Source organism: Delphinapterus leucas, chromosome 1, assembly GCF_059928025.1.
Source record: "Delphinapterus leucas isolate spDelLeu-1000000601 "Yukka" chromosome 1, BTC_Dleu_Yukka2, whole genome shotgun sequence".
Taxonomy (NCBI): Eukaryota; Metazoa; Chordata; class Mammalia; order Artiodactyla; family Monodontidae; genus Delphinapterus; species Delphinapterus leucas.
Genome location: NC_143129.1, coordinates 15,061,671 through 15,088,622, shown reverse-complemented (window position 1 = coordinate 15,088,622; position 26,952 = coordinate 15,061,671). Strand labels below are relative to the sequence as shown.

Below are 26,952 nucleotides of genomic sequence, written 5' to 3'. Positions count from 1 at the left end.
TTTGTTGTACTTGTCCCCTCTACTTCCCCTGCATTGAGGTCTACCCTAGTTACCAGACACAGGACTGGTTCCAGGCACACGCTCGCAGGTGTTGTCTACACTCTGTACGGCCAGCAGAGTCCTGGCAACCTGCATTGGCTCAGAATAGCCTACGGGGTCTGCTCATGGCCACGATGGCCTGTGCTGCCCTGGTTCTGGACACGCTGTAGCAGCCACTGTCCACCCTGCTAGAGAACATTAAACTAGACCTAGAGCCCATGGATTACTGTGAGAGATGGTGTTATTTATAGTCAGTCAGATTTTTAATAATTAAAAGCCTACCTTACTCAAATAAAGACAGAGAACTAGCTACTGAAGTTCCTGCCCTTCTGGAGAAAAGACATCAAAATTTTGTCAAGTTTAACCTAATTCAAAAAGAATTTGGGGCTTCCCTGATGGCGCAGTGGTTGAGAGTCCGCCTGCCGATGCAGGGGACGCAGGTTCGTGCCCCGTCCGGGAGGATCCCACATGCCACGAAGCCGCTGGGCCTGTGAGCCATGGCCGCTGAGCCTGCATGTCCAGAGCCTGTGCTCTGCAACGGGAGAGGCCACGACAGTGAGAGGCCCGCGTACCGCAAAAAAAAAAAAAAAGGAATTTGAAGGACGTGAACCAACTTTAATGGAGGCCAGACTCAAGAACAAACTATCAGCAATAGAAAAACTGGAGGCCAATAATAAGGAGGTGGAATCTCCAACTCCTTGTTTAGGCTTAAAATACAGACCTTTACAAAAGAACTTAGCAAAAAGATATCTAAGCATTTAGAACAAGTTGACATTCAAGAAATATTCAGTCTTTGAAAAATTCATCGAAACCCATGCAATATAAGTAACTACAAGCAAAACAGCCTTTAAAGTGCACCAGAAAATCAAAGAACAACTTCAGACAGCACTAAAAAGATGCTTCAGATGACAATTCCTATCTTCGGGGAAGTATATAACTGCTTTCACAAGAAACTAAAGAACGGACAGGAAGAGTGAGCAAACTTATTAATCAGAAAAAAAAAAAAGGTTAAAAAAAAACCTAGGGGGCTTCCCTGGTGGCTCAGTGGTTAAGAATCCACCTGCCAATGCATGGGACACGGGTTCGAGCCCTGGTCCGGGAAGACCCCACATGCCACGGAGCAACTAAGCCTGTGCGCCGCAACTACTGAGCCTGCGCTCTAGAGCCCACGAGCCACAACTACTGAAGCCCGAGTGCCTAGAGCCCGTGCTCTGCAACAAGAGAAGCCACCGCAATAAGAAGCCCTCGCGCTGCAACGCAGAGTATCCCCCACTCCCTGCAACTAGAGAAAGCCCGCACACAGCAACGAAGACCCAACACAGCCAATAAATAAATAAATAAAACTGCATCTGGAACAAGTTCTAAATGATTAAGAAAGATTATTACTCAAGATGAGAGATCAGTCTGCAGTTCATGAAGAAGGCAACATGGATGCAGAACCTTGAAACTAGATATAAACAAACATATCAGAAAATGAAGACTTCTAATAAGATGAATTCAAAGCAGTTTTGATGAAACTGACTCATGTTGCTGGGTTAAACACGGCTGATCTAGGCTTGGCTAGGCCAGGTGACTATGCTCACCTTCACTAGGTTTATTTTAAAATTTATTTAAAAACTCTTGAAGAATGTGAAACCAAATGTACACTGCATTAATTGAAAGAGATAAAATAATTGAAGCACTGAAAGTCTTAAGTCTCCAAATAAGAAAGCTTCGCTATGATCAGAAAGGGGGACGGTAGGGGGGAGAGGGGAATGTACTTAGAGAGGAACAGGGAGAACCACCAGAGGCAACTTAACATCCTTCCTACACTGCACTGAGAAAAATAAATGAATTTTCACCAAATATCTAATGTAGAGAGAATTCACCCTGTGAAGATAGCGGAGAATTCTTTCAAAATATCAATAGATGGAAATGTCAGCATGTGAAGAGCTAGACATTTCCAAAACATTTTTCAGGAAGAACTTACAACATTTCCAAAAGTAACCTTACATCCCTGATGTTCCCAATGGAGCATTTGGAAGAGCAAAAAGGGAGCACCAGGGAACCCCATGGATGAACAGACACCCAGAAAGCAGTGGCAGCAGGCAGTAATGGCACAGAGTCCAGGGCCTAGAGCCTGGTGGAGAGCAGATGCATCCTCCCAGGGACAGGACCACAGACAGAAGAGCCCTCCACTGGCCACCCCCATCCTTAAAACAGTGTGTCCTACGCTGAAGCAAGCCAGAACTTGCCCTGGTACTCCTCGGACTGGTAGATGCTCAGGGCCTTCTGATTCAACCCTTCCACCTGAATGGAAGACCTGCCACCCTAAGAGTAGCAGCAAATAGTGGGTGCTAGGAAAGCAACAACAAAATGGGAAAAAGAGTCACCTGGAAGAAACTAGTCCCACTACAAAGTTCTGCTGAACACCGGGTCTGGGCACTATGAGCTATCATCAACCCAGACACTCATGCAGTCCCCGCGATGTTTTCTTTTCACTTCCTTGCAAAGGAAGGCTGCTATAATTACTTCCACCCTCAAGATATGAAGCCTAGGCACAAGAAGGCTAAGCAATTTGCCTGGGCTCACAACTAAAATAATGCCAGGAACTGGGAACTAAAGGCAAATATCCCAATTATGGACAAACCCTCCAACCATCCTGCTCTGCTAAGGATAATTTATGAAAATAAAGGCAAAAGTACTGTGTCTTTTGAAGCTGTGGACGTGAGCTCAGCATTGAGGACTTGAACATTTATAACGAGGCAGTTGGGTCAGGGCCTACTGGTATCTCCTTGAAAGCATTGTTCTTTTATCAGTTAATTCGGTTAAGATCTGGGAATTTTTGTTGGTTTAAAAAAATGTGTTTGGGAGAGAAAATCCACGAGGTTTTAGGTTCTTGCGAAGTAGTCCATGGATCAAAGACCTTTGAAAGCCAGTGTCTAAAATGAATTAATACTCCCTACCTAGGAACAGTTAGCAAGCTGGAAATACCAGTGCAAATGGATTCCTTGTTTACTAGATGAAAAGAAGCCTTTCTTCACACTTAAAAAAAAAAAAGATTCTCTGCAACTGATATCATATAGACCTTTGAAATCTTGTATATTATGATGCCAATATCCCAAGATTTCAAAACAGTAATCAATAGACACTTGACATTTTCATGATTTGACAAAATTCTGTGCACAGAAATTAAAATTCCAGGAGAACAAATGCCAGGAAAGAAACCCCTAGTTTTACTGCGGTTAATAAGGCAATATGCCATCTATGTAACTTATTTCATCAGAAAGTGTTTCTAATCGCCTACTCTCCCCTGAGATTCCATGTGGCCCACTGTCACAGAAGAGAGCGGCAAGAGGCAGATACTGGAAATGGTCCCCCAAACTTAGACTTCATACTAAGTGTTCTTTAACTACAGGAACCTACTAGAGGTATTTCAATATACATTAGGATTTTTATTCGGGAAGAAAAAAAAAATTTGTAATCCTCCTGTTGTCAGTTTCCAAAGAGAATCCAGGTGCTTTACTTAGTAAGAGGGAATTATTAAATTTAAGTAGGCCCTGCCTGCATCTGAAGTATGACATACTTCATACGATGGGTGAATTTAAGGCAGAACCATGGAAGTGCTCTTACTGAAATTACCAATACAAGGACTAGTAAAATCGTTAACTCCTCTATAATACATGTCAAGTATTTGGTTGAAACTCTGATTCATTCCTGACAAAAACACTTTCTCTCTTAACAACTCCTAGGTATGAAAATTACCTTCTAAGAAAGAGAGCAATTATGAATTTTAAATCTCAGACCATATTAGGAGTGAAGAGTAGAGTACGTAATCCTGTGGGGTCATAAATTCATTCATTGTGGGGTCATATGTTCCGTCTGTTAAAAGCATATTCCACCAATTAAAGTTAAATGAGAATAAGACCAAAAAGAAAAAAAAGACAGACAAAATGAGAAGACAGGTGTCACACTTCCTCAAATACACTCAACAATATGGATACTAAAAGTTTTCATTATTTCCAATTACTCGTCACACCGTTTGACACAGGGCACTTAATTTCCTAATTTTTTTTCCTTTTTTTAAACTTCTCACCAATTTAAGATTTCATGAGGTAAGCAACAGGTTTACAGCTTTTACAAATTTAGGAACTAAGATATCTTACTGACACAAAAAAGTAAAACTACTTCGCAAGTATGAAAGTTATTATGTATAAATATTTTCAGATAATAATAGTTCTTATTAATAAATAGCATACAGTGGGTGTGGAAGAGAGAAGTATGGCAGGGGACACTTTTGCTTTCGGTAATCTCCTTTTGGTGTTACTAAAAACTTGTATTTTTTGTTTGCCTTCTTCTGTAACTTAAATTTTTTTAGATACAAAAAGTTCAAGGACCACCCTGCAAGCTTCCACCACTAACGCGCTCAGCAGACAGCCTCTCCAGTAGAGAGCACGGTAGACTCAACGTGGGAAATGTATGTGTAGTTCATCAAGCCACTCTCAACTGAGGTTTTGCTGTGCAGTATTTACATCCTACTGCATTGTTTCTTCCTCCAACGCAGAATGCAAAGCATGTGTCATCTTCACATTAAGCAATCCCATTTACCTAAAAGCCACTCCCAACAGCAGCAAAAAAGGGAAGTCAACACTGCAGTTTTCGCTTTCAATGTACGTCTGCCTGCCTTAACTTCAGTTGTCATTCGGAAATGGTTTGCAAAAAAAGCAAATAGTTATATTAAAAACTTACAAGAAACATCTGGAATAGTCTATATTTAAACCAGCTACCTACATGGATATACATATACATTCACGACATACATTCACTGTCGTGAATGTATTGAGATGATTAAACTTTTCTGGCTTGAAGATCTCTGAAAAAGTTCAAATCCTAAACAGTTTACTTATTTTCTTATTTGTTTTTTACCCAGAGAACATTTATAAAGTATCTGTTACGAGCTTGATACTCCACAAAGCTGTGACGTTATCTTGAATTTTACTAGTACTTACACATTTATAACCTAATAAACCCTGAATTAATCCTTTAATGATTTTTCTACCTTGAATAGCTATGCTTCCAGATATTTCCTTCTTCCACGCACACGCAAATTTTAAAGAAAAAACAAACTTTTGTATAGTACTTTAAAATTTGCAAAGGCCTTTCACGAAAGATTCCCATAATATACAGTGAGGCTGGCAAGAAAAACACATTCATTACTCCTAATAGAGATGAGAAACTGGTGCTCAGGGAGGTGGGATGCGACTGCCCCAGCAGTTACTTAGCATTTACTGGTGAAGCTGAGACTCTAACTACGTATCCTGACACAAGCCCAGCTCTCTCTCCTTGCTGCCTCTGAGTCAGAACGCCTGTCTTTTCCACTATGAGTGAATTCTACCATCCAAGGTTCTAAGTGAAAAACATATTGAGGTTTAAATTAGCAAGAAAAAGCAAGTGTCTGCATATTACACATATTTAATAAATAAGTACTGAATCATCAGAAAGTGAAAATAGCTGTAGGAAATATGCAAAGTTCTTTCAGAGATGAAGTGCACACATAGGCTTGAGAAAAATTATATTCTTACATTTCACAAACATGCTTTCAAGTATTTATTACTGAAATCTAAATGATTTTCCTTTCCATAAGTGAGTACATGGCTGTCCTCTTTAGTAATAATTGCAGGTTTTACTCTCCAAGTCAAACTGGGAGCTCCAACTACTGGCAGCTCATCCTAAGAATATGGTAAACTTGTCCCCATTTTCTTTTAACAGTTCTAATACAAAGCAGAGAGAATATTTGCAGTCTAATACCTTGCTGTTAATCTCGCTGTCTACTTAGACGCTTGAGGGAAAACCACTAGAATATTCCACCGTACGGTTCTAATCATGTTATCTGATATCAAATCATTTTGGAGTTGAGGTTATCTACCTGTCCTTACCAATCAAACCGTTTAACTCGTGCTACAGCAAGATGATTTTTGAAGACTTCACAGACTAAGCTTATTCAAGCAAGCTGTTAACTTCTCCCTCCCTCCACCGCCACCTCTCCTTTTTGCCAATTAAATGTTCTGGTAAATTCTAAGGCAACTAAGAATGACTCAGGAGGAAACCTTGCATCCTTGCACTCTTACACTGATTCGGGTGTATGACAGCTGCGAGGTCTTGGTGTTTCCCTCTATCTCATAGTAAGGAAGTCTGTGATTTCTTTCTGTTCTGGAAGGACAGGCAGCCAAGGACTCCTGAGGGACAGTCTGCAACCCCACGGACAGACCCAGCCACGTGCCTGCTGGTGATCAAAACTGCACACCCAGTGAAAGCACTTTCTCCTGTCCCTTCCCTAACGTTCATCCCCAAACGTGCTACGAGACGCCCAGGCAGAACGCAAAGTCACTCACACCACCTGCCTCTTGACCGTCACCTTTCCTCCCATTCACGGTTTCCTTCCGCAAATTAAACGGAGTCGCAAAAAGGAACGGATGAGGGTCTCCCCAGGGCCTCAGTTTGCAGACCAAGAAAGGAGGCGTGGGGAGAGGGCGTGCGCTCCAAAAAGGGGGAAACACATCCTAATTCAAAATAAGGTAATTGCATTCGGGATCCCAGCAAGCAACCTTTACCTGCTGGGCAATCGCCGCTCGCTTTGGGGTCAGAGCGTGGGGGAGGGGAGGGGATGTTGAAAAGGACGGGGAGGGCGAGCGCCCCGGCCGGGCCTGCAGCCGACCTGGCTCCCTGCCTCCACGGCCCTGCGACCCCGCCCGGCCGCCACAACTCGACAGAGGTGTCTGGCGACCACTCGGCGGGAAACTTCTCAGCTCCCACACCGGCCCGAGCCGGTCGCCGCGTTTGGCCCGACTGCGCACGACGCCGGGGCCGCAGACGTCAGCAGCTCCCTCGCTTCCAGACCCTTCGCTGGCAGCCGTGACTGCGCAGACGGGCGCTGACCTCGCCCCCGTGCCCGGCTGCAGCTGGCCAATCGGCGTCCGCTGGAGGCGGGCGGGGCATCGTCAGGCCCCGCCCCCGCGCCTCCGCCTTCTATAAATACGGCGGCGCCCGCCCCGCCAGCCGAAGCAGTAGCCTCAGTCGGAAAACGATAATGCCTAGTGCTATGTTCCTGGCTGTCCAGCACGACTGCGGACCCATGGACAAGAGTGCAGGCACCGGCCCCAAGAGCGAGGAGAAGCGGGAGAAGATGAAGCGAACCCTGTGAGTAAGGCTTTTTTCTCTCCCCCGCGCCACCCCTGCAGACCCAGCTGTCCTGGGCGGCTACAAACGCGGTACATTTGCGCTTGGAACTGGGTACCGTGCACCTCTGCAGGAAAAAAAAATGTGGAAAAGGTTAATTTGTTAAGTAAGGTTTAAACCTGTGTGGGTATTTATTTTGTGACGTGAGCGAAGGACTCTCGGGTAGAGTTTAGAAACTGCAGAAAATTCTTGATGCAGAGGCGGTGGTAGATGCTGGTTGGCTTTTTGTCCCCCTGCATCGAAAATGACTTCAGGGAATCCTGCGGCCGAAGCGCGTCCCTGGCATTCGTACGTTGCATTGTAAATTTTGATCAGCTTTACACGGCTGCTGCGATGTAGATATTTTTTGCTGATTCCTAATATATTCTTTTAAAATCTTTTCTTTTTTTTAATTGAACAGATCTCACCCACTCAGGACTGTGGAACAAATAATTGTTCTGCATCATCTTCTTAAAATGAGTGTTGTAGTTGGGGGAGGAGGACGGGCCATCTCACACACATACATTCATTATGCACAGCTTCTAGGGTGGTCCAGAGCCTCCAGCTCGAAGGGTAGAAGGGAAGTGAGCACAGGCTGGTTCAGGGCAGTTCCACTGTGGGTTTCATCAAGTGTGAAATGTCTCAGAATTGTAATTAACGTTGCAGAAAAACTGCTGCCTTCTGTGGGCCAGAAATAACATCTGCTTTTTGAACTATGCAGACTAGATTCATAAAAATACCCTATAATTGTAGGTAGTTCTACCCTTATTTTTAAAACTAGTAATTATGTTCAGATGAGTGGATGAAACTAGTGTGTTTAGTATATAGGTGCTAGGTTTAAATGTTAAAGGTGTAAGACTGACAGGAAGAGTTGTTTTGTCTTATTTGGTTTGTCTGTAGCCACAGGGGGCAACTTTATTTGGTAAAAATGCCTTCAGCTGCATTGGTGATTTCAAGTGTTGCCACTAAGTGAATATCCTTTTTTTTTTCTTTTCTTTTTTTTAAGATTGAAAGATTGGAAGAGCCGTTTGAGCTACTTCTTGCAAAATTCCTCCTCTCCTGGGAAGCCCAAAACCAGCAAGAAAAGCAAACAGCAAACCTTCACCAAGTAAGTTCAAAATCTTGTACTTGCGAATGAACTCACTGCTGAGCTGAAAAGGGAACCTCTGACATGCGTGAGCTAATACGCAGAACTTCTCTTGCAGGCCTTCTCCCGAGGAAGCCCAGCTGTGGTCAGAAGCATTTGATGAGCTGCTAGCCAGTAAATGTAAGTTAACCTGTTGAATTTGATCCATTTCAAGTATCAGGAGACTAGAAACGTTGTGTCCACACAGCAAGAGCAGCTTGCCCAAGGGGAATTTTACTTTACAATCCCCATGGCATGAGGCGTATTCTTCTCCTTTATTTCCCAGTGATTAACCAGGGAAATGCATGGCTTTTTCACTCAAGGTGGGAAAAAAATTAGCCCAAAACTGTAATGGCAGTTGCTTTTTGTTAAGGTTGAGTCAGGTTTTCCATTGCAAACAGTGCAAGAGACGTCATTCCCAGAGAACTTATGGCTCCCCTATAAATATGTGAATTAACAGCGAAGCTAAGTATTTATATATTTTTGTAGTAGTGTGCCAACTTAGGCGTTTTGCTGACTGGCATCTTAGTCTTTAAAGAGCTAAATTCTGAGGGTTACAGGTTGACTGAAATCTAGAAAATTGCTATCATTTAGAAATAATAAAATATGGGGCCAGGGGAGTGGGAGTTCTAGGAAAAAACAGAAGGGATTATTTGGTCACTCAGTTCACTGTATGCATGCTTTCTTTCTCCACCCCCCCACCCTACCTCCCCAGATGGTCTTGCTGCATTCAGGGCTTTTTTAAAATCTGAATTCTGTGAAGAAAATATTGAATTCTGGCTGGCCTGTGAAGACTTCAAAAAAACCAAGTCACCCCAAAAGCTGTCCTCAAAAGCAAAGAAAATATATACTGATTTCATAGAAAAAGAAGCTCCAAAAGAGGTAAGGGGAGATAAAAATTTCCTCGTTTTAGCATATTTTAAACATTCTCAGCACCAAAGTGAAACGGAAAGAATTGAAGAGACCTCAAATTAAAAGGGGAGTGGTAAATGTTCTTCCCCTACTTCTACTTTCAGGGAGGTTAATTACATTTCTCGAGTGACTTGGCCGGTTAAGCTAATCACACATTATAGTTTTTTTGTTGTTGTTTTCAAATATTAAATAGATTAATCTCTTAACTCTGAATATGGAATAAACCACTTTTTATGTTTTATTTCAGATCAACATAGACTTTCAAACCAAAACTCTGATTGCCCAAAACATACAAGAGGCTACAAGTGGCTGCTTTACAACTGCCCAGAAAAGGGTGTACAGCTTGATGGAGAACAACTCTTATCCCCGTTTCTTGGAGTCAGAATTCTACCAGGACTTGTGTAAAAAGCCACAGATCACCACTGAGCCCCATGCTACCTGAGATGACAAAGGGAACCCAGAAACGAGGACATTTCATTTTTTTCCTAAGGGGAAAGGCTGTCACCTGCCAAAAAGACTGACCTTGAATTCAGCCTGGGTGTTCAGGAAACATCACTCAGAACTATTGATTCAGAGTTGGGTAGTGAATCAGGAAGCCAGTAGCCCTCTAGGAGAAGCTGGTACTGGGACAGCTTCCGTAACTGAGGGAGCACAGGGAAAGCGTGGTCTAAACGTGGCGTGTCTCATGCTGGAAAAGCAGGAGCTTGAGACTGAAAGGTAACTATGTAACACTATTGGTCCAGAAGCATTTACAATCAATAGGTCTGGGGTTATGTGGCCTTAGTGAGCTGGCTGTACATTTTTCCCTAAATCAGTCCTTGTTACCACATAGTGGTTTAGCTGTAGTTTCTTTAGTACTAGGTAACACATGTTTACTATGTGCAAGGGTATTGAAGTTCCTATGACTACAGATCATCAGTACTGTTGTCTCACGTAACTCTAAAACTGAAACAGTCTGTTTGAATTGTCAATCGGTGTGTGTAATAGAATGAGTGCTGTTGTGTAGAAAACGACAATGTCCATTACGAGTGTCAAAACTGTCCTGATGGCAGCTAAACTTTGAAGTGGTCTTTGAATACTTTTAATAAATTTATTTTGATAAATAATGTTATTGAATATTTGGTCCAGATGTGGGTTGGGGTGGGTTTTTCTGGTAACTGAATATGGCAGATACAAGGTGAAATATCTCCTCTCTGGTGAAGAAGAGGTGTCAGTTGATGGGCCTGTTTAGTGAGGATTGACAATCCTCGGAACTGAGAAATTACAGCTGCAGGGAAGATCTACTCCCATCTCTAATGCTTTCGTAGGTCAAAGGAGGTCAGGTCACATCTTTAGAGCCACCCTGAGATCAACCTTTCTAATATAACCTTGTAAAAATCAAGCTTGTTACTGAAAATATGGCAACATTGGCTTTAAAGCCTTTCATGAGTATTAAAGATCAGCTAAATATGAGAAGTAAAATGATGTAAGAGACAAAGCACCAAAATTATTCACATAACTAAGCTGTTCAAATGAAGAAAGAAACCAAGAAAAGAGGAAAGCAGGCCTTTTTACTTCCCTTGGTTCTAAGTTCCCCCGCAGGGTAATGGCATGAGCTTCCAAGATCCATGCCTGAAATTTCACTTCCGTGATGGAGCAGTACAAAATCAGAATTTCCCTGATTTGCCAGCCTTCATTTGGCCAAAGAATCTGGAGACTTCCCTGGTGGTCCAGCGGTTAAGACTCCACGCTCCCAATGTAGGGGGCCAGGGTTTGATCCCTGGTCAGGGAACTAGATGCCGCATGCCGCAACTAAAAGATCCTGCACGCGACAATGAAGATCCCGAGCACCGCAACTAAGACCTGGTGTAGCCAAATGAATATATTTTTTTAAAAGAATCTGGTTATGTTACTGCAGCTAATGATGAAGGTAAGAAGCACACTTTTGTGGCTTAGACTTCACCTCGAAGTGTGCTCTTTCCCTAGTTGAGAGAGAGGCCTTGAATCTGTTATTTTCCAAACCAGCTACTTAGACAAGGAATCCTCTTCTCCAGCAGGTTGCTTTTTCAACCTTCTGATAACGGTTTTCATTTTGAAATGAAAGAGGAGGGCGAACACTCGTCTTGGAAAACCTGAGCCCGTGTACTGACTTCTCTCACCTTTGTGACCTTGGGAGTCCTAATCTGCCCTGGCTCCTTAATTCACACCTTCCTGCCTATCCCACTGGTTCCTGTGAGGTAGTAAGGGGCTTTAGGAAGTGTAAAGCGCTTTTTAGAACATTTATCCTGATTTGCCAGAAGAAAACTTGACCTCCCCTGGTTTAAACTGTTTTCGTGGTGCTTGCACTGAACTTCACCTTCACCCCGCTTTCTGGGACCAACGGGCACAAGCTCCATGAGAGACTTGAACTAGTCTACTCCTGTGTCACCAGCAGCCAAAACAATACATAACAGGTGCTCCATCAAGAGTGATAGAATAAAAATTCTGAAGGGTCACTGAAAGAGATTTCTTTGGAGAATAAATATGTCAGGTCTGCACAAGCCTCAATTTGGAAAGGTTTTGGCCAACAGAGAAACCCAGGAGTCACGGCATGTATCCAATTTGTCACCAAGTCCTATTTTTACTTCAAGTCTCTCTCCAGCCTGCTTTCTGTCGCCACCCTGATCAAAGGTGCCACCATCTTCCCCGGGCAACCGCAACACTCTCAATTCACCTACCCTCACTCACTTTTCCCCCCTCCAGTGTGTTCCCTGCTTTTTAACTCTAGGAAGCCTCTCCACAGAGAAACCTGATCTTGTCTCCTGTTGCTTATAAACCCCTGACAGGTTTCCCAAACAATCAGGATAAAGGCATCATCCTTAATATAGTCTAACACCTGCATGGGCTTGACCCCTTCTTCCTCTCCATCCATTCTCCACCACATGTCCCCCAGCTCTCTCTGCCAGCCTCACCGACCTACTTCTATTCCCCCATGGGTGCCATGCCCGCTGGTTCCATAGGACCTTTGGGCATCATAGGCCCTCTGCATAGAATGCAATTTTAGCTCTTATCATTCACAGATCGGTGCAATCGTCACTTCCTCAGGGAAGCCTTCCCTGACCTCTTTACCTGGGTCAGATCCCCTTTTAGATGTTCTCATAGCACCAGCTTCTCTAATTCAGCACACTTAATAGAATTCTCATTAATTTGTATGATAATTAATAATTCTGTCTTTTCCCCCTGGATTGCAGATGTCACAGTTCAAGGACTCCGTGTCTTTTTCTGCTCACTGCCTGATCCCAACACCTAGCGCCTTGATGGGCACACAATGCCAGCTGCACTAATGAATGCATGAATATTAAAAACTCGTTAAATTTTGGCGAAAGTATCTACCAATGCACAAGGAACTAAGGACAAGGTTTTAAAAGCCCCATTGCCTCAAACATCTGAAAATATCTGCAGAGCTTTTTTCTTGGCAAAAAAAATACCTCTTACTAAGCATGTTCTCTATAACTTTTGACCTTTAATAGAAGGAGAAGCCAGATTAGAGTAACAAGAAACAAGAGTTCTGACCGTTTCAGGGCTGCTAAAAGTACAGACTTTACTCAGGTGGTATTTTCCAATGTTCTTTCATGTAGAACAAGCTGAAATAGATTTAAGTTTAGAAACCACGTACCTCCACAAATAAATATCACTTAATGTTCCCATTTGTTGGAGTTCGTACACTTAGACTCCACAGTCCACTCACTTTGCTAATATTTCATTTTCCATATGTTTTAAGTTCAGAAGCATTTCAAAATGTAATTTCATACAGTCCCGCTGAAAAAATTAGAATTGTGTATTATCTGTCATGTGAGCCCAGAGAGGCAAAACATGAGTTTCAACGTGGTGATTTAAAATGATCACCCAAAATTTTATAGGAAACAGGTCTTTGGTAGAGGGTTTGTTTGACCACATTATTTGATCATTTCTGGCAGTGATTCTTATCTTGTGGGGTTGCAGAGTGACAAGGCTGTGTTTTTGTCAATGGCAAGAAGATGAGGTTGGTCTACATTTCGGCATCGGATCCAAGGAGTAGCTTGAGGCAACAATAACAGCCCCAAAAAGCTTCTCCTGTGACCCGCTTTTAAAATCTAAAACTATATCTTTAATGTTTTCCAGACTCTCTATTATTGAAGACCATTATTTTTAAGAATTGCATAGTGTTCTGTAACATGTGCTTATTATAATTAATTCTCCTCTGTTGAACATCGTAGTTTTTCTATTCTATATGTTTTATAAACACTATGGTTAATTTCCTTAATTATGTGAGTGTATACACATTATGTACTTGTATACATATTACCTATATGTGTCTGTGTAAATGATATATGTATATTAAAATTTTTCATCTTAAAAAAAAAGAACGGAATCACTAGAGGAGTAAGGAGTACATGCTAGCCTAAGGCAATAGCACTGAACAAAAGCCTGATACTACCCATTGGGGGCCCATGATTCAGCATCACCAGAGGACCTGGCAGGATAAGGCCGGGATGGGTGTAGAAGCATGGCCCAGAACCAGGTGATAGAGGACAGTCTTGAATACGAAAGGTTAGGATTTTATTCTGAGGTGATGGATACCAATCTCAAATGTACAAAATAACCTGGGCAGCAAATGAAGGATGAATTGGAGTCAAGCAGATGAATTAGGAGACTGCAGTTATAGCCCAGATGAAACATGCCATGTTGCCTAAACCAGGACGTTGTCACCAAATAATTCAATGTACTGTGTTGGCCAAAAAGTTCGTTCGGTTAGTGAATCCATTGTGCAATAAAGTTCTTGGTGAAAATGAAAAATGTGTCTTTATTTTTACTTAAAACCGAACAAACTTTTTGGCCAACCCAATAAGTTAACAGCAAATTATACATCCATGCAGAGCACTGATCTCAACCACACAGGGGATGGTAAGACATTGGTCCTCTAGGAGGCACCAATTACGTATCTGATGAAATAATGCTCCAAAAGTAAAACATGAGGCGGGCCATGATTGGCGATTAATTATCAAAAGAGAAGTGCAAGACCCTTTAGATGGAATGAATCAAGAAACAAAGTGAAGTGGCAATTTTTAGCAGATTTAAAAAATGGGTCGATTAGCAAGGATGAAGTGGAGAGCATCAGGGTGGAGAAACAGTTTAAATAAAGGGAAAGGGGAAAGCAGGATTGCATTTTGCATTGTGCTATGCTATACAACAGCTAAATAAACAGATATTGTAGGCAGATATTTTTGATGGAGATGTATATTTGAAAACTATTGACATTTCAATGAGTTATTTTTGGCAAATATTTATGACGAGTTTCTCCCGGCAAGGGAGATGTGAAAGAGCAGGAGAAATGGTCATCTATTGAGAAGGAAAGAAACAGAAAGGCTGGAAATTCAAAATCACAACTAAAAGCTACGCTTTCTTTGCCTTAAAAACTGATTTCTGTAAGATCATCAACCAGCCTCGTCATCAAGCACACCACTGTCATGGTCCTCTCGACTAGAGCTTGATAGGTCAGATCCCGTGTCCTGTTTCTCATTTGTTCCCTAGTCTACCATCTGAACATGGACTTTCTCACACAAAATATATGAACTCTGGAATCTCCCAAATCAAGATAAACTCCTATATCTAAGGCTAAAACTTCTCCACCATGTGGCCTTTTGCTGCCCATCCAATCTCATTTCTCACCACTGACCAGAAACATTCAATGCTGGATTTTCTTACTGTTCCTGAGATATATTATTTTTCTCCTGTTATGAGATCAATTTGTTCCTCTTGCATAGAACTGCCCTTTCTTTCCCTAGATTTTATTCGTTTTTCAAGGCTCATATCAAGTTTCACCTTTATGAAATCCTGCCAAGGGAGTCTGTCTTATCTTCCAAATAAAAGGTCAATAACTGGACCATTTTGGCTTATTCTACTTAATTTTTGGAGTAACTAGTAAAGTTCTAGACATGGAAGATACTCAGTGCCCATTGATCATTGATTCAGTAATTAGCTCACTGACTGATCAATTCACAAACTCCTCAGTAAAAATGCATGCAGAGGGCTTCCCTGGTGGTGCAGTGGTTGAGAGTCCGCCTGCCGATGCAGGGGACACGGGTTCGTGCCCCGGTCCGGGAAGATCCCACATGCCGCAGAGCGGCTGGGCCCGTGAGCCACGGCCGCTGGGCCTGCGCGTCCAGAGTCTGTGCTCTGCAACGTGAGAGGCCACAACAGTGAGAGGACAGCGTACCGCAAAAAAAAAAAAAAAAAAAAAGCAGAGATATAAATGATTTAAATTTGCTAAACTCATTTGCAAAATAATGTTTTTTCAGGAGTCAACATAGTTTTTCATTTTCTCTTTACGTTTTTGCCTTGCAAATTTAGAAAAAAAAAAACTATTAACTGTGTGGATCTTGGATAAGATCCTAACATTAGCTTTTCTCAAATCCCAAATTAATCTGATATTTATATAGTTTAAAAAGCACACTGCCCTATATGGAAACTTCCCTTAAGTGAGGCCGTGTGTTTACTTAGCTGTTGTATATCTTAGACATGTACAGACGTCACACCAAATCAAAATAATGAAAAGGAGAAATGGGCCAAAAAAGAGAACAAGAAGAAACTATTGATATCTGCTGCTGTCTGCTTTGGGGTAAGAAGGGACCTGATTTTTTTTTTTTTTTTAATGCATTTGCAGCTTCCAATCTCATAGGCCTCTTGCCACTTTCACCCCAAATTACTCTTCAGTCTTTCGCTTCGGAATGCAACTACAGCTTGTCTATGACAAGTGCATTTTTAAACTACGATATTGAAAGAACTAAGAAAATGCACATATGCAGTTATGTGAGCCATGGTGTAGTCTGAGAAAGACCAGATATAAAGCTTTGGTTTGAGAAGCAGGTGGTACTTAGCAGACCTTTGCCCTGTTAACAATACAAAAACAGGAAAGTTTACAGTATTAAATCTCTGTTTGGCACAACAGAGATTTGTGCCTTCTCAGAAGTGGCCACTGAGCCTGGTAATCTAAATGTCAGGGCTTAAAGTGCTAACTCTTTCTAATTTCTTCTACCTCTCTTTACAGATTCCAGAACTTCACAAGTCCTGTAGCTTTCTACAAAAGTGATGGTACGATGCTTAACATTTTAAGAGCAGCTGATAACAATAATTTCTGAAATAATTTTGATCATCAGACAACTATTTTTAGGAAAAAAAAGTCAACAATTCACCTCCTATTGAAAATGTTAATAAAGTATCTCTGAACTTTGAGACATTTTTTCCTCCAGGGAATGTAGAAAGAACCCAGAAACAGCATTAAACATAAAATCAGTAAAGTAGTGCTGTCCAATAAAAAAGATAATGTAATATAACACGCCACATAGGTAATTTTAAATCTTATAGCCACATTAAAATATGTAAAAAGAAACAAGTAAAATTAATTTTTTTGTTTGTTTGTTTGTTGCGGTATGCGGGCCTCTCACTGTTGTGGCCTTTCCCGTTGCGGAGCACTGGCTCCGGACGCGCAGGCTCAGTGGCCATGGCTCGCGGGCGCAGCCGCTCCGCGGTACGCGGGACCCTCCTGGACCGGGGCACAAACCCGTGTCCCCTGCATCGGCAGGCGGACTCTCAACCACTGCGCCACCAGGGAAGCCCAGTAAAATTAATTTAACAATATATTTTATATAACCCTGAATATTCAGAATGTTATCATTTCAACATGTGATCCATATAATGAATTATGAAAGAGAAATTTTATATGTACTTTTTTCTTATTAAGTGTTCAAAATCTGGTGTATGTTTTTCACTTATAGCACATCCAGGTCCACACCAGCCACCTTCCAAGTGCTCAGCAGCCACATGTGGCTACTGGCTCCCTTATTGCAAAGCACAACAGTAAAAGCTGAGTCTGAGATGACAGATTATAAACCAGAATAAATTTACACTTTGCCTTATCTTTTTCCAGTCCCCAAAATATACTTTGTAGCCAGCAGTTCTCAAAATCCTTTACCACCTTGCTGCTTTGGATTAGGAAACCTGCCTTCTATTTGCTGAATAAAGGCAGTCAACTAGATTGTCTGAGATCAGATCCCACCTCCAACTCTTACTGGTTGTGTCACCAAGCAGGGACATATTATGGAACCTCTTAACCTCACTGCCTCTCGGCTATATAACAGCAAGGAACAGACCCCTTTAACAGGTCTTTCTGCTCTTTTGATTTTTTTCCAAATACATGGATGGATACATGTAAAATGCTTATAACAGTGCTAGCAAATGATGCTTAATAGTAACATTACTTATTTAAGCTTTAGCTACTAACACTACTTGGTATAATTTTCTAGACATGATGGAGATCAGTAAATATTGTTGACTGGAGGACCACTAGAAAATCCTGACTTGGAAGAACTAGTTTCTTAAGGGAACTGACTCCTTTACACAGAATTAGAATTAGAATTAGAATTAGGATGTTGCTTTCACACATTCAACAATATTCAGCCCGGTACCCACTAAGCAGCAAACAAGATACATGGTCTCTGCTATCATGGGAATTCTGTTGCAGTAGATATCCCCTCTACAGTCTTCTCGCTTACATCTATCATAGGATGATTTTGTCTGCAAAGAGTCAAAAACCCCAATCAAGCTGGCTTGCAAAATATGGAAATTCAAAGATAGGATCGACCCCAGTCATTGTGCAATCCGGGCTCCTGCTGTGACTGGGCATTGTTTCTCTAGCCCTCCTCTATACTTCTGTTTTGTCAACAGATTGGCTTCCACCATGGTCACAAAAGGGAAGAACCTAGGGGCAGGACAGGAATAAAGATGAAGACTAGAGAATGGACTTGACACGGGGAGGGGGAAGGGTAAGCTGAGACGAACTGAAAGAGTGGCATGGACATATATACACTACCCAATGTAAAACAGATAGCTAGTGGGAAGCAGCCCCATAGCACAGGGAGATCAGCTCCGTGCTTTGTGACCACCTAGAAGGGTGGGATAAAGGAGGGTGAGAGGGAGACGCAAGAGGGAGGGGATATAGGGATATACGTATAGCTGATTCACTCTGTTATACAGCAGCAACCAACACAACAGTGTAAAGCAATTATACCTAAATAAAGATGTTAAAAAAAAAAAAAAAAGGGTTGCCACTGGTGAGAGGAGCGATGGAGACGAGATTGCTCCTCCAAGTACAGTGAAAAAGGTTTCTTAAGTCTCCTTGGGTCAACCTGTAGCAGTCCAGAGAAGAAATCATGCACAGATTGGCTTAAGGCTGGGCATTTTTTTTTTTTTTTTTTTTTTTTTGCGGTACGCGGGCCTCTCACTGCCGCGGCCTCTCCAGTGGCGGAGCACAGGCTCCGGACGCGCAGGCTCAGCGGCCATAGCTCACGGGCTCAGCCGCTCCCTAGCATGTGGGATCTTCCCGGACCGGGGCACGAACCCATGTCCCCTGCATCGGCAGGCGGACTCTCAACCACTGCGCCACCAGGGAAGCCCAAAGTTGGGCTTTTAAAGGATCCTTGGCAAAGCTGTGGAATCATCACCAGGATCCAATACTACTCGGTCCAGGAGAGGGATCATGCCTAGGGTTGAGGTGGGTTGCTGAAGGAAAGTAGGGTTTTGTTAGTAAGGAGGAAATGAAACTGTGTGGGCGATCAACAATGTCTATCACACACTCTGCTAAAAAGGAACTGATATTTGTGTGATTGTTCTAAAGCCACTGCAGAGGCAGTCCATGACTCAATAGGGACTTGGGGAGAATACCAGAAAACGGGCCATCATAAAGTGAAATTTAGAACACACATGATTTTTATCCCGACTGCATGGACTATTTATCAGTTCAAACATGACTGGAAAGTATTAAATGAGCAAGTAAACATAAAGCAAGGAATATATTTAGAAATTCGATTTGCAGCTCCACTGCTTACAACACTACTTTCCAGTGCATTGCCTGTTCTCTTGGAATTAGAGTTTTCCCTTTCCAACTCACCCTACATACTGAGTCAGATTACTTTTCATAAACACCAACTTTACCATACACTGTGTTTCATTCAGTTTCATTGCTCTCCTATTTCCAAAGTACCATAGGAAGAGCACTGGATTGGAAGTCAACAGAATGAGATTTCTGATCGTAACAGCATTAACCATTTAGTTACCTGTCTAGGTCACCCGTCATCTCTCAGCACTCAGTCACTTCAGCTTCCTTTTTTTTTTAAGATTTTTGTTTTGATGTGGACCATATTTTTTAAAGTCTTTATTGAATTTGTTACAATACTGCTTCTGTTTTGGTTTTTTGGCCCCAAGGCATGTGGGATCTTAATTCCCCGACTAGGGCTCAAACCCGCAACCCCTGCATTGGAAGGTGAAGTCTTAACCACTGGACTGCCAGGGAAGTCCCTCCAGCCACTTCATGTTTAAGGGAGTTGATTGGACGGTGAAATCTCTTCTAACTCTAAAATCCTGCTTGGCTTTGGATCTTCTCTGCAATCTGCCTCTCCCCTAACAACCTTAATTTTCCCCCAAACAATCTACCATAAAATCACTGCTTTAATCTCTCTGCTTGCCTCCTTAACCCCATTAACAAAGCCACCATCATTTCACTTGTATTGACCTGCCTGAAAAGTTCCCTACTCCCTTTATCCTACCCATATCCCATAGATGCTTCAAGACTTAACTCACATTCCCATGGCACACCAGTTTATTAATATCTGCATCTAATCTCTCATTCAGCAATACTTGTTGAGTGCATACTCTGTGCAAAGCCCTGAGGACACCTCCTTGAAGAAGAGAGACAGGTTTCCTGCCCCTGGAACTTACATTCCACTGGGGTCAATAGATAATGAACAAGTAAACGAACAAGTTAATTCTAGATTATGGCAAATGCTTACCAAAAAAAAAATAAGCTAAGTGGTGAGATAGGGAGAAAACTGGGTGGTCTGGGAAGGCACACTTTAGCTGTGCAGTATTGTCAGATGTTCTGTGAATGTGTATTGACCAACTGATGAACTAAACAAAAGCCTGGTTCTGCTTTGTAATAACAAATCCTCTTTGAATAAAATAGACATAAAACTTGTTTTAGCTAAGCCATAGCTTTCTATTAATTCCAAAATAATTTTTATCCATAAGAAAAAGAATGTTTTCACCAACATATTACATTCAGTGTTTTTATATTCTAAAATATAACAACCCCTTGAGGTATTTCTCAAATCAGTAAAGATACCAGGTTTAATCTAAAGTTTTTGCTACTGTTATTATTTTGATACTCCAGGCTAATGTTTCTAGAGAGCTCCTGACCTTCTGATTATTTGTTATGGTTTATTTCCTCAGGTAGCAACCTGCTTCTCTTCCTAGTATACTATCATGTTACTGACTTTATCACATACTTTATTCCCTGGGGTAAAAACCTGTCACTATATATACTTTTTATGAAAGTTAGAAACCTCAACCATTCACATTACTGAGTTACTAAACCTCAGAGATTCTCCTCACAGCGCTACTCCTTAAATTTACAATGTGAAGACATCAATAAAACTGGAAAATAAAATAAAATAAAAATAAAATAAAATAGTGGAGAAAGAATTTGCATGAAGACAACCAAAACAATAGTATTCTAAGTAATTTACATGAAGACAGTATATCTTTGGGCAGGTCCTCACCACCTCTCACCTGGATTCTTCACTACAACTTTCTACTGAAAGTTCTCCCATCTCCAGCCTGGACATGCTCAGTTCATCCTAAGAAAGGAGTGGAAAGGTTGTGGAGCAGAAAGAATAATCAGATTCCAGTTGTCATCTTGATTCCACCACTGTAATTGTTGTTCAGTCTTTGGCTTAGTACTGAACCTCTCTCAGACTGTTTTCTTACTTGTAAATTGTATCAACCTCATACATGGTTTTAAGAAATCTAAGAAACATTGCATGCACTGTACTTACCACTGTGCAGGCACTTAGTAGCCACCCACGTTTATTAATTCCCTTTCCCTTCCTAAAAATCAAATGAGATCACTTCATTTCTTTACCTAGGAAGACCTGTTCACAACCCCATAGGACTTACATTCAGCTCCAAATCTACTGGCAGGCTCCTCTCATTCTGACTCAATTACTTTTCCAGCTTACTTTCATAGTTTTTTAAAATTATTCTCTTCACTGTCCACTAGGGCACCCTGGCCTGCCACCAAAGCAGACATCTCTACATCCCTTGACAGGAAAAGCTTCTCCGGAGCTCCACGCCCTAGGCCTCAGCATGTATTGTTTTCTTGCCTGAAATGCCCTTCTTTCCTCCTTATTGAGACTGAGATTTCCTTACTCCTTCTTCAAATCCTCGATAAAAATTTGCTTCCTTTAAAACTTCACGGACAAACCCCTAGGCAGAAAAAATACTTCTTTTTTCTGATCACCCACATTATTTTGTTCACACCTTCATTATAGCATTTTTTTTTTTTTTTTTCGGTACGCGGGCCTCTCACTGCTGTGGCCTCCCCCGTTGCGGAGCACAGGCTCCGGACGCGCAGGCTCAGCGGCCATGGCTTACGGGCCCAGCCACTCCGCGGCATGTGGGATCTTCCCAGACCGGGGCACGAACCCGCGTCCCCTGCATCGGCAGGCGGACTCTCAACCACTGCGCCACCAGGGAAGCCCCATTATAGCATTTTTATTGAGATAATATCTATCCCACAACATTAATCTCTTCCCTTGTGCACTTGCTTGTAGAGACATTTCCCTGTCAATCAAAAGCATTCTCAGTGCTTGGGCAAGACGTGGAACTGTTTCTCAGGAAGAAAGAGAACTCTACCTTGTTCAGTGTCCAGTTTGTTTCTTTGTTTATTTTTTTTTTAACACTTCACATATGATCTAGAGCAGAGGTTCTGAACTTGTCCACAGACCTTTTGGGGGTTTGTGCCCTTGGATAGGAGGGAATTACATCTTCATTTTCACTAACCCCAGGCTAAATTTAGCATTTCCTTCCATTGTGAATCTAGCAATAAACCACAACAGTAGTAGCGAGACATGAGACTCTGTCACAAATAGAAAGCACAGATATTTTTACGTCACATTACAATTGTTGAAGATATTTTGAAATCTTATTTACAATCATTATTACTTCCAAATCTCAAGAGTCATTAGACCTGCCAGTAGATCTTGTTTAAAGTGTTAATGAAGAAGTACATGTATTACTCTATCATAGTTTATTTTAAGTAAATATTTTATTTTGAGATATTGTAGATTCACGTACAGTTGTAGGAAATAATACAGAGAGATCCTATGTACTCTCTACTCATTTTCTCCCAATAGTAACATCTCGCAAAACTACAGTAAAATATCACGACTGGTATATTGACATGGATAGTTCAAGATATAGAATATATTTCCGTCACCACAAGGATTCCTTGCCTTGTCTTCTTTATAATCATACATACTTTTCTCCCACCCCACCCTATCCTAAACCCCTGAAAACCACAACCTCCTATCCATTTCTGAAATTTTGTCGTTTCTAGAATGTCATACAAATGGAATCTTACAGTATGTAAACTTTAGGGGCTGGCTTTTCCACCAGCCTCACACTATGGATATTCATCCAAGTTGGTGTGTGTATCAGTGAGTTATTCTTTTTATGCTGAGTCCTATTCCATAGTGTGAGTGTAGCATCATCTGTTTAACCATTTACCTGCTGAAATCCGCCTGGATTGCCTCCAGTTTGGGCTCTTATAAACAAAACTGCTGCAAACATTCATGTACAGATTGTTGTGTCAACTCACGTTTTCATTTCTCTGGGATAACAAGAGTGCAATTGCTGGGTTATACATGTTTAGTTTTGCAAGAAAACCACCAAACTGTTTTTCAGTGGCTGTATCATTTTACATTTTCACCAGCAATGTATGTATGAATAATGTAGTTTTCTCCCATCCTCACAAACATTTTGAGTTAAAATAGTCTTTTATTTTAGCCAGCCTAGTAGGTGTGTAGTGATATCGATTAGGGTTTTAATTTGCATTTCCCTAAAGGCTAATGATGTTGAACATCTTTTCAAGAGCTTACTTGTCAGAATATCCTCTTCGGTGAAACGTCTGTTCATGTCTTTTTCCATATCATCTTGTGCCTTTTCTGTTTAGGTTATTTGTTTTACTGTGAAAGCTGAAACAGAATGTCTAACATCTGACTTTTAATATCAAACCCTCTTTTACCACTTATGTTTTGAATTGGTTATGGGATGCCTATCTTACTTCCTCTTGCTTTTATAAGAACTAGAAGTAGGTCTAATGGTGGAAAGTGGTCTTAGTTTTCCTTCATCAGAGGATGTCTTGATTTCCCTTTCATTCCTGAAGGGCATTTGCACTGGATACAGAATTTTGTGTTCATGGTTCTTTTCTTTCAGCACTTAAAATATGATATGCCTTCTAGCCTCCATGGTTTCTGATAAATCTTCTGTCATTCAGATTGTTTTCCCCCTATAGGTAAGGTCATTTCTCTCACTACTTACAAGATTTTTTCCTTTTGGTTTATCCCCCCTTTTTTATTGAGTGATATTCGTTACAGTATTATATCAGTTTCGGGTGTACAACATAGGATAATTTTGTACATTATGAAATAATCAGCATAGTAAGACCACTTACCATCTGTTGCCATACAAAGTTGTTACAGTATTATTGACTATATTCTCTATGTGTACGTGACATCCTGTGATTTATTTATTTTATAACTGGAAGTTTGTAACTCTTAATCCCCTTCACCTGTTTCATCTGTCCCTCCCCTACCCCCACCTGGCAACCACCAGTTTGTTCTCTGTATCTATGAGTCTGTTTCTGTTTTGTTTGTTCCTTTGTTTTGTTTTTCAGTTTCCACATATAAGTGAAATCCAATATTTGTTTTTCTCTGTCTGACATTTCACTTAGGATAAGGTCCATCCATGTTATCTCAAATGACAAGATTTCATTTTTTAATGGCTAAATGATATTCCATATATAATGAAATATGTATATATATACCACATCTTCTTTATCCATTCATCTATCAATGGACACTTAGGTTGCTTTCATATCTTAGCTATTGTTAATAATGCTGCAGTGAACATTGGGGTGCATATGGTTTTTGAATTACTGTTTTCTTTTTCTTTGCATAAATATCCCAAAGTGGAATAACTGGATCATATGGTAGTTCCATTTTCAGTTTTTTTGAGAAATCTCCATTTCAGTTTTAGAAGTTTGACTTTGATATGCTTTGATGTGTATTTCTACAGATTTATCCTTTTTGTGACCCACTCAGCTTCTTGAATATGTAGGTTTAGCTCTCTTGTCAAATTGGGAAGTTTTCAGCCATTTCCTTTCAGCCCCACCCTTTCTCCTCTCTTTTCAAGGCTCTGATGACACAGATGTTAGCTTTTTTGTTACAGTCCCACAGGTACCTGAGGCTCTGTTTGTTTGTTTTTGTTTGTTTATTTGTTTTTCCTCAGTCTGTATTCTTTTTCTCAGATTAAGTAATTCCTATTTTATCTTCAAGTTCACTGTATTGTTGCCTCTGTCTTATCCACTCTGCTATTGGGCCCATTCGTTGACTGTTTTCATTTAGTTTATTGAATGTTTCAGTTCTAATTTTTCCATTTGGTTCTTCTTTATGTCCTCTACTTCTTTGCTGAAACTTTTTATTTTTCATGTGTTTTACATGTGCTCATAATTGCTTATTGAAGGGTTTTTATGATGGCTTTAAACTTTCTCAGGTCATTTTAACATCTCTGTCATCTCACTGTTGGTATCAGCTGGTTATCTTCTTTCATTGAGTTGAGATTTTTCCTGGTTCTTTGCATGACAAGTGATTTCATATTAAAATCTGGACATTTTAAGTATTTTGTTATGAGACCCTGGATCTTATTTAAACCTTCTGTATTAGTTGCCTTCATATCTCCCTACTCCAGTAGGAGAAGATAGATGCTGCCTTATTATTTCCAGGATTAGAAGTCCAAGTTTCCCACTTGGCTGAGGGGGGACAGATGCTCATTTTTACTGCTGGGGAGGGCTGAGAGTTTCAGCTCCTAACTAGATCTCCACTGAAACCTCGCTGGCTCAGAGTCTGACAAAGGTGGAAACCTAGCTCCCCATTCAGACTTTGCTGGCATGGGCATGGGTATGGCCACAGATTTGTGTGTGTGTGTGTGTGTGTGTGTCTGTGTGTGTGCGTGTTTGGTGTTTGGCTGGAATAGAGTACTTATTGTTTAAAAGTTTTCTGTCTCGTTAGGCTGAATCCTTCCCTGGTCCTTTGGCTAAAGAAAGAAGGCTTTTGTTGAGACTTTTCGGTCTGCCTGCCTTGACATTTCTGGGTTGCCAGCTTTTTCAGCTCCAGATCCAGGAGATGTGAAGCAAAAAGACAATCTAGGAAACTCATCATATTATTATTCTTTGGGCCCTAAAGTCTCCAGCTGGTCTTCTTATTCTTTTCACTTTTCAGAGTCTTTTTATGATTGTTTCATATATAATATGCAGGGATTTTAGTTGTATTTAGTGGGAGGAATAGGGGAAAGAATATCTATTCCATCTTCCAGGAAGTGGAAGTCTCCTCTATTACTGTTTTTTAAGATATTTTGATGATTATATTTCAGTATAATTGGTTTCCTTTGCAAGCCTGTATGTTTTATTTTTGGATTTATAAGCAATATTCTGAGAATCACCAGCCAGCCATAGAGGTCCACAGCACAGAAACACCACTTTAGAGAAAAATTTTAAAAGGAGAACCTAAGGAGGCAGCACAGAATTATTTCCAAGATATGCAGTTGGCCCAGCTCCCTTCTTTAGAGCACACACTGGCTCTTCTAACTTCCGTACATCCTCTCCAACCCCACCCAGGGTTATGTGGAGAAGAGAAACCACAACAAGAACTAGGATAATTACATGGAGAGGAGTAGGGAACTGCCCATCACCATGCAAGCTGTCACTTAGCAGGTGACCCAAGCCAGCGGATCTTCCTCAGAACTCCAGAGAACACCGGCTGCCATCCTGGGAGAAGTGAAGTTAGCCATTCTCCCCATCACTTTGGGTGTAGGTTTTCCACAGGACAGCCCCTTCTTAACTGTGCTATATTGGAAATTCCCTTTTCAGTGACCTAGAATACTCACAGGCATGCCTCCCACCTGAAAGAGATGGCAGTCTTGGTCACCCTGATGGCAGGCAGAGAAAGAGAAGGAAAGACCACACACCAGGACCTGAGAGGGACTGCTCAGCCACTATCACATTACATAGCATGTCTATCCTTTCATTAGACTGTGAATTCCTCAAAAGAGATTATACATATATATTTTATATACATATATACACACACACATATATAACATGTAATATATATTTTACATATTTAATTACCAGTATTTAGCACAGATTGAGGTGCATGGCAGATGCCTAATAAGTGTGGTTAAATGAACACATAAGCAAATCTATCCCATAGAGAAATGTCATATATAGAATTTACCAAAAGACCTCATGCTTGTATATTTTTATCTTAGTTGAGAAAACATTATTAGATTATCTAAGACAAATTTTAGTCATTTCTTGGGCTTTCATTCCTAAGTTCTTCTTATCCATCCACTACTACTCACCCAAACATAGACAGTAAAGTGTATGCATGCTTTCTCCATTTCACAGACCATCTGGCACAGATGTCATGCATGCTGCTACCTCATAAATATGCTAATGAATGGCTCAAGGTTTCCAGGTCCAATAACACCAATGCCATTCCCCTCTTCCACCT

General features: G+C 41.2%; 1 protein-coding gene and 1 long non-coding RNA gene across 6 annotated transcripts in view; one reads left to right on the top strand and one right to left on the bottom strand.

The window, feature by feature from the left end:
* Positions 1–6,931, bottom strand: part of LOC111177458 (uncharacterized) — a 274,619-nt gene extending 267,688 nt beyond the window's left edge. For 2 of the 5 annotated variants that reach the window (XR_016391981.1, XR_016391985.1), the window contains exon 1: positions 6,630–6,930. This is a non-coding gene — a long non-coding RNA (uncharacterized LOC111177458). Of the gene's footprint in view, positions 1–6,146 lie in introns of all 5 variants that reach the window. The other 3 variants (XR_016391984.1, XR_016391987.1, XR_016391983.1) reach the window with 3 other exon arrangements.
* A 149-nt stretch (positions 6,932–7,080) lies between these two features.
* Positions 7,081–10,377, top strand: RGS2 (regulator of G protein signaling 2). The gene is made up of 5 exons (XM_022579211.3): positions 7,081–7,215; positions 8,240–8,341; positions 8,439–8,500; positions 9,075–9,241; positions 9,519–10,377. Exons 1-5 carry the CDS (start codon positions 7,106–7,108, stop codon positions 9,711–9,713), a joined length of 636 nt encoding a protein of 211 aa, XP_022434919.1. The 5' UTR covers positions 7,081–7,105; the 3' UTR covers positions 9,714–10,377.
* The last annotated feature ends 16,575 nt before the right edge of the window (positions 10,378–26,952 follow it).

Excerpts from the sequence above, each read along its gene's own strand:
- RGS2 (XM_022579211.3), top strand. The coding sequence starts at position 7,106 with ATGCCTAGTGCTATGTTCCTGGCTGTCCAGCACGACTGCGGACCCATG. Across the intron at positions 7,216-8,239 it reads GAGAAGATGAAGCGAACCCT|ATTGAAAGATTGGAAGAGCC; the intron begins GTGAGTAAGGCT and ends CTTTTTTTTAAG. Across the intron at positions 8,342-8,438 it reads AAACAGCAAACCTTCACCAA|GCCTTCTCCCGAGGAAGCCC; the intron begins GTAAGTTCAAAA and ends CTTCTCTTGCAG.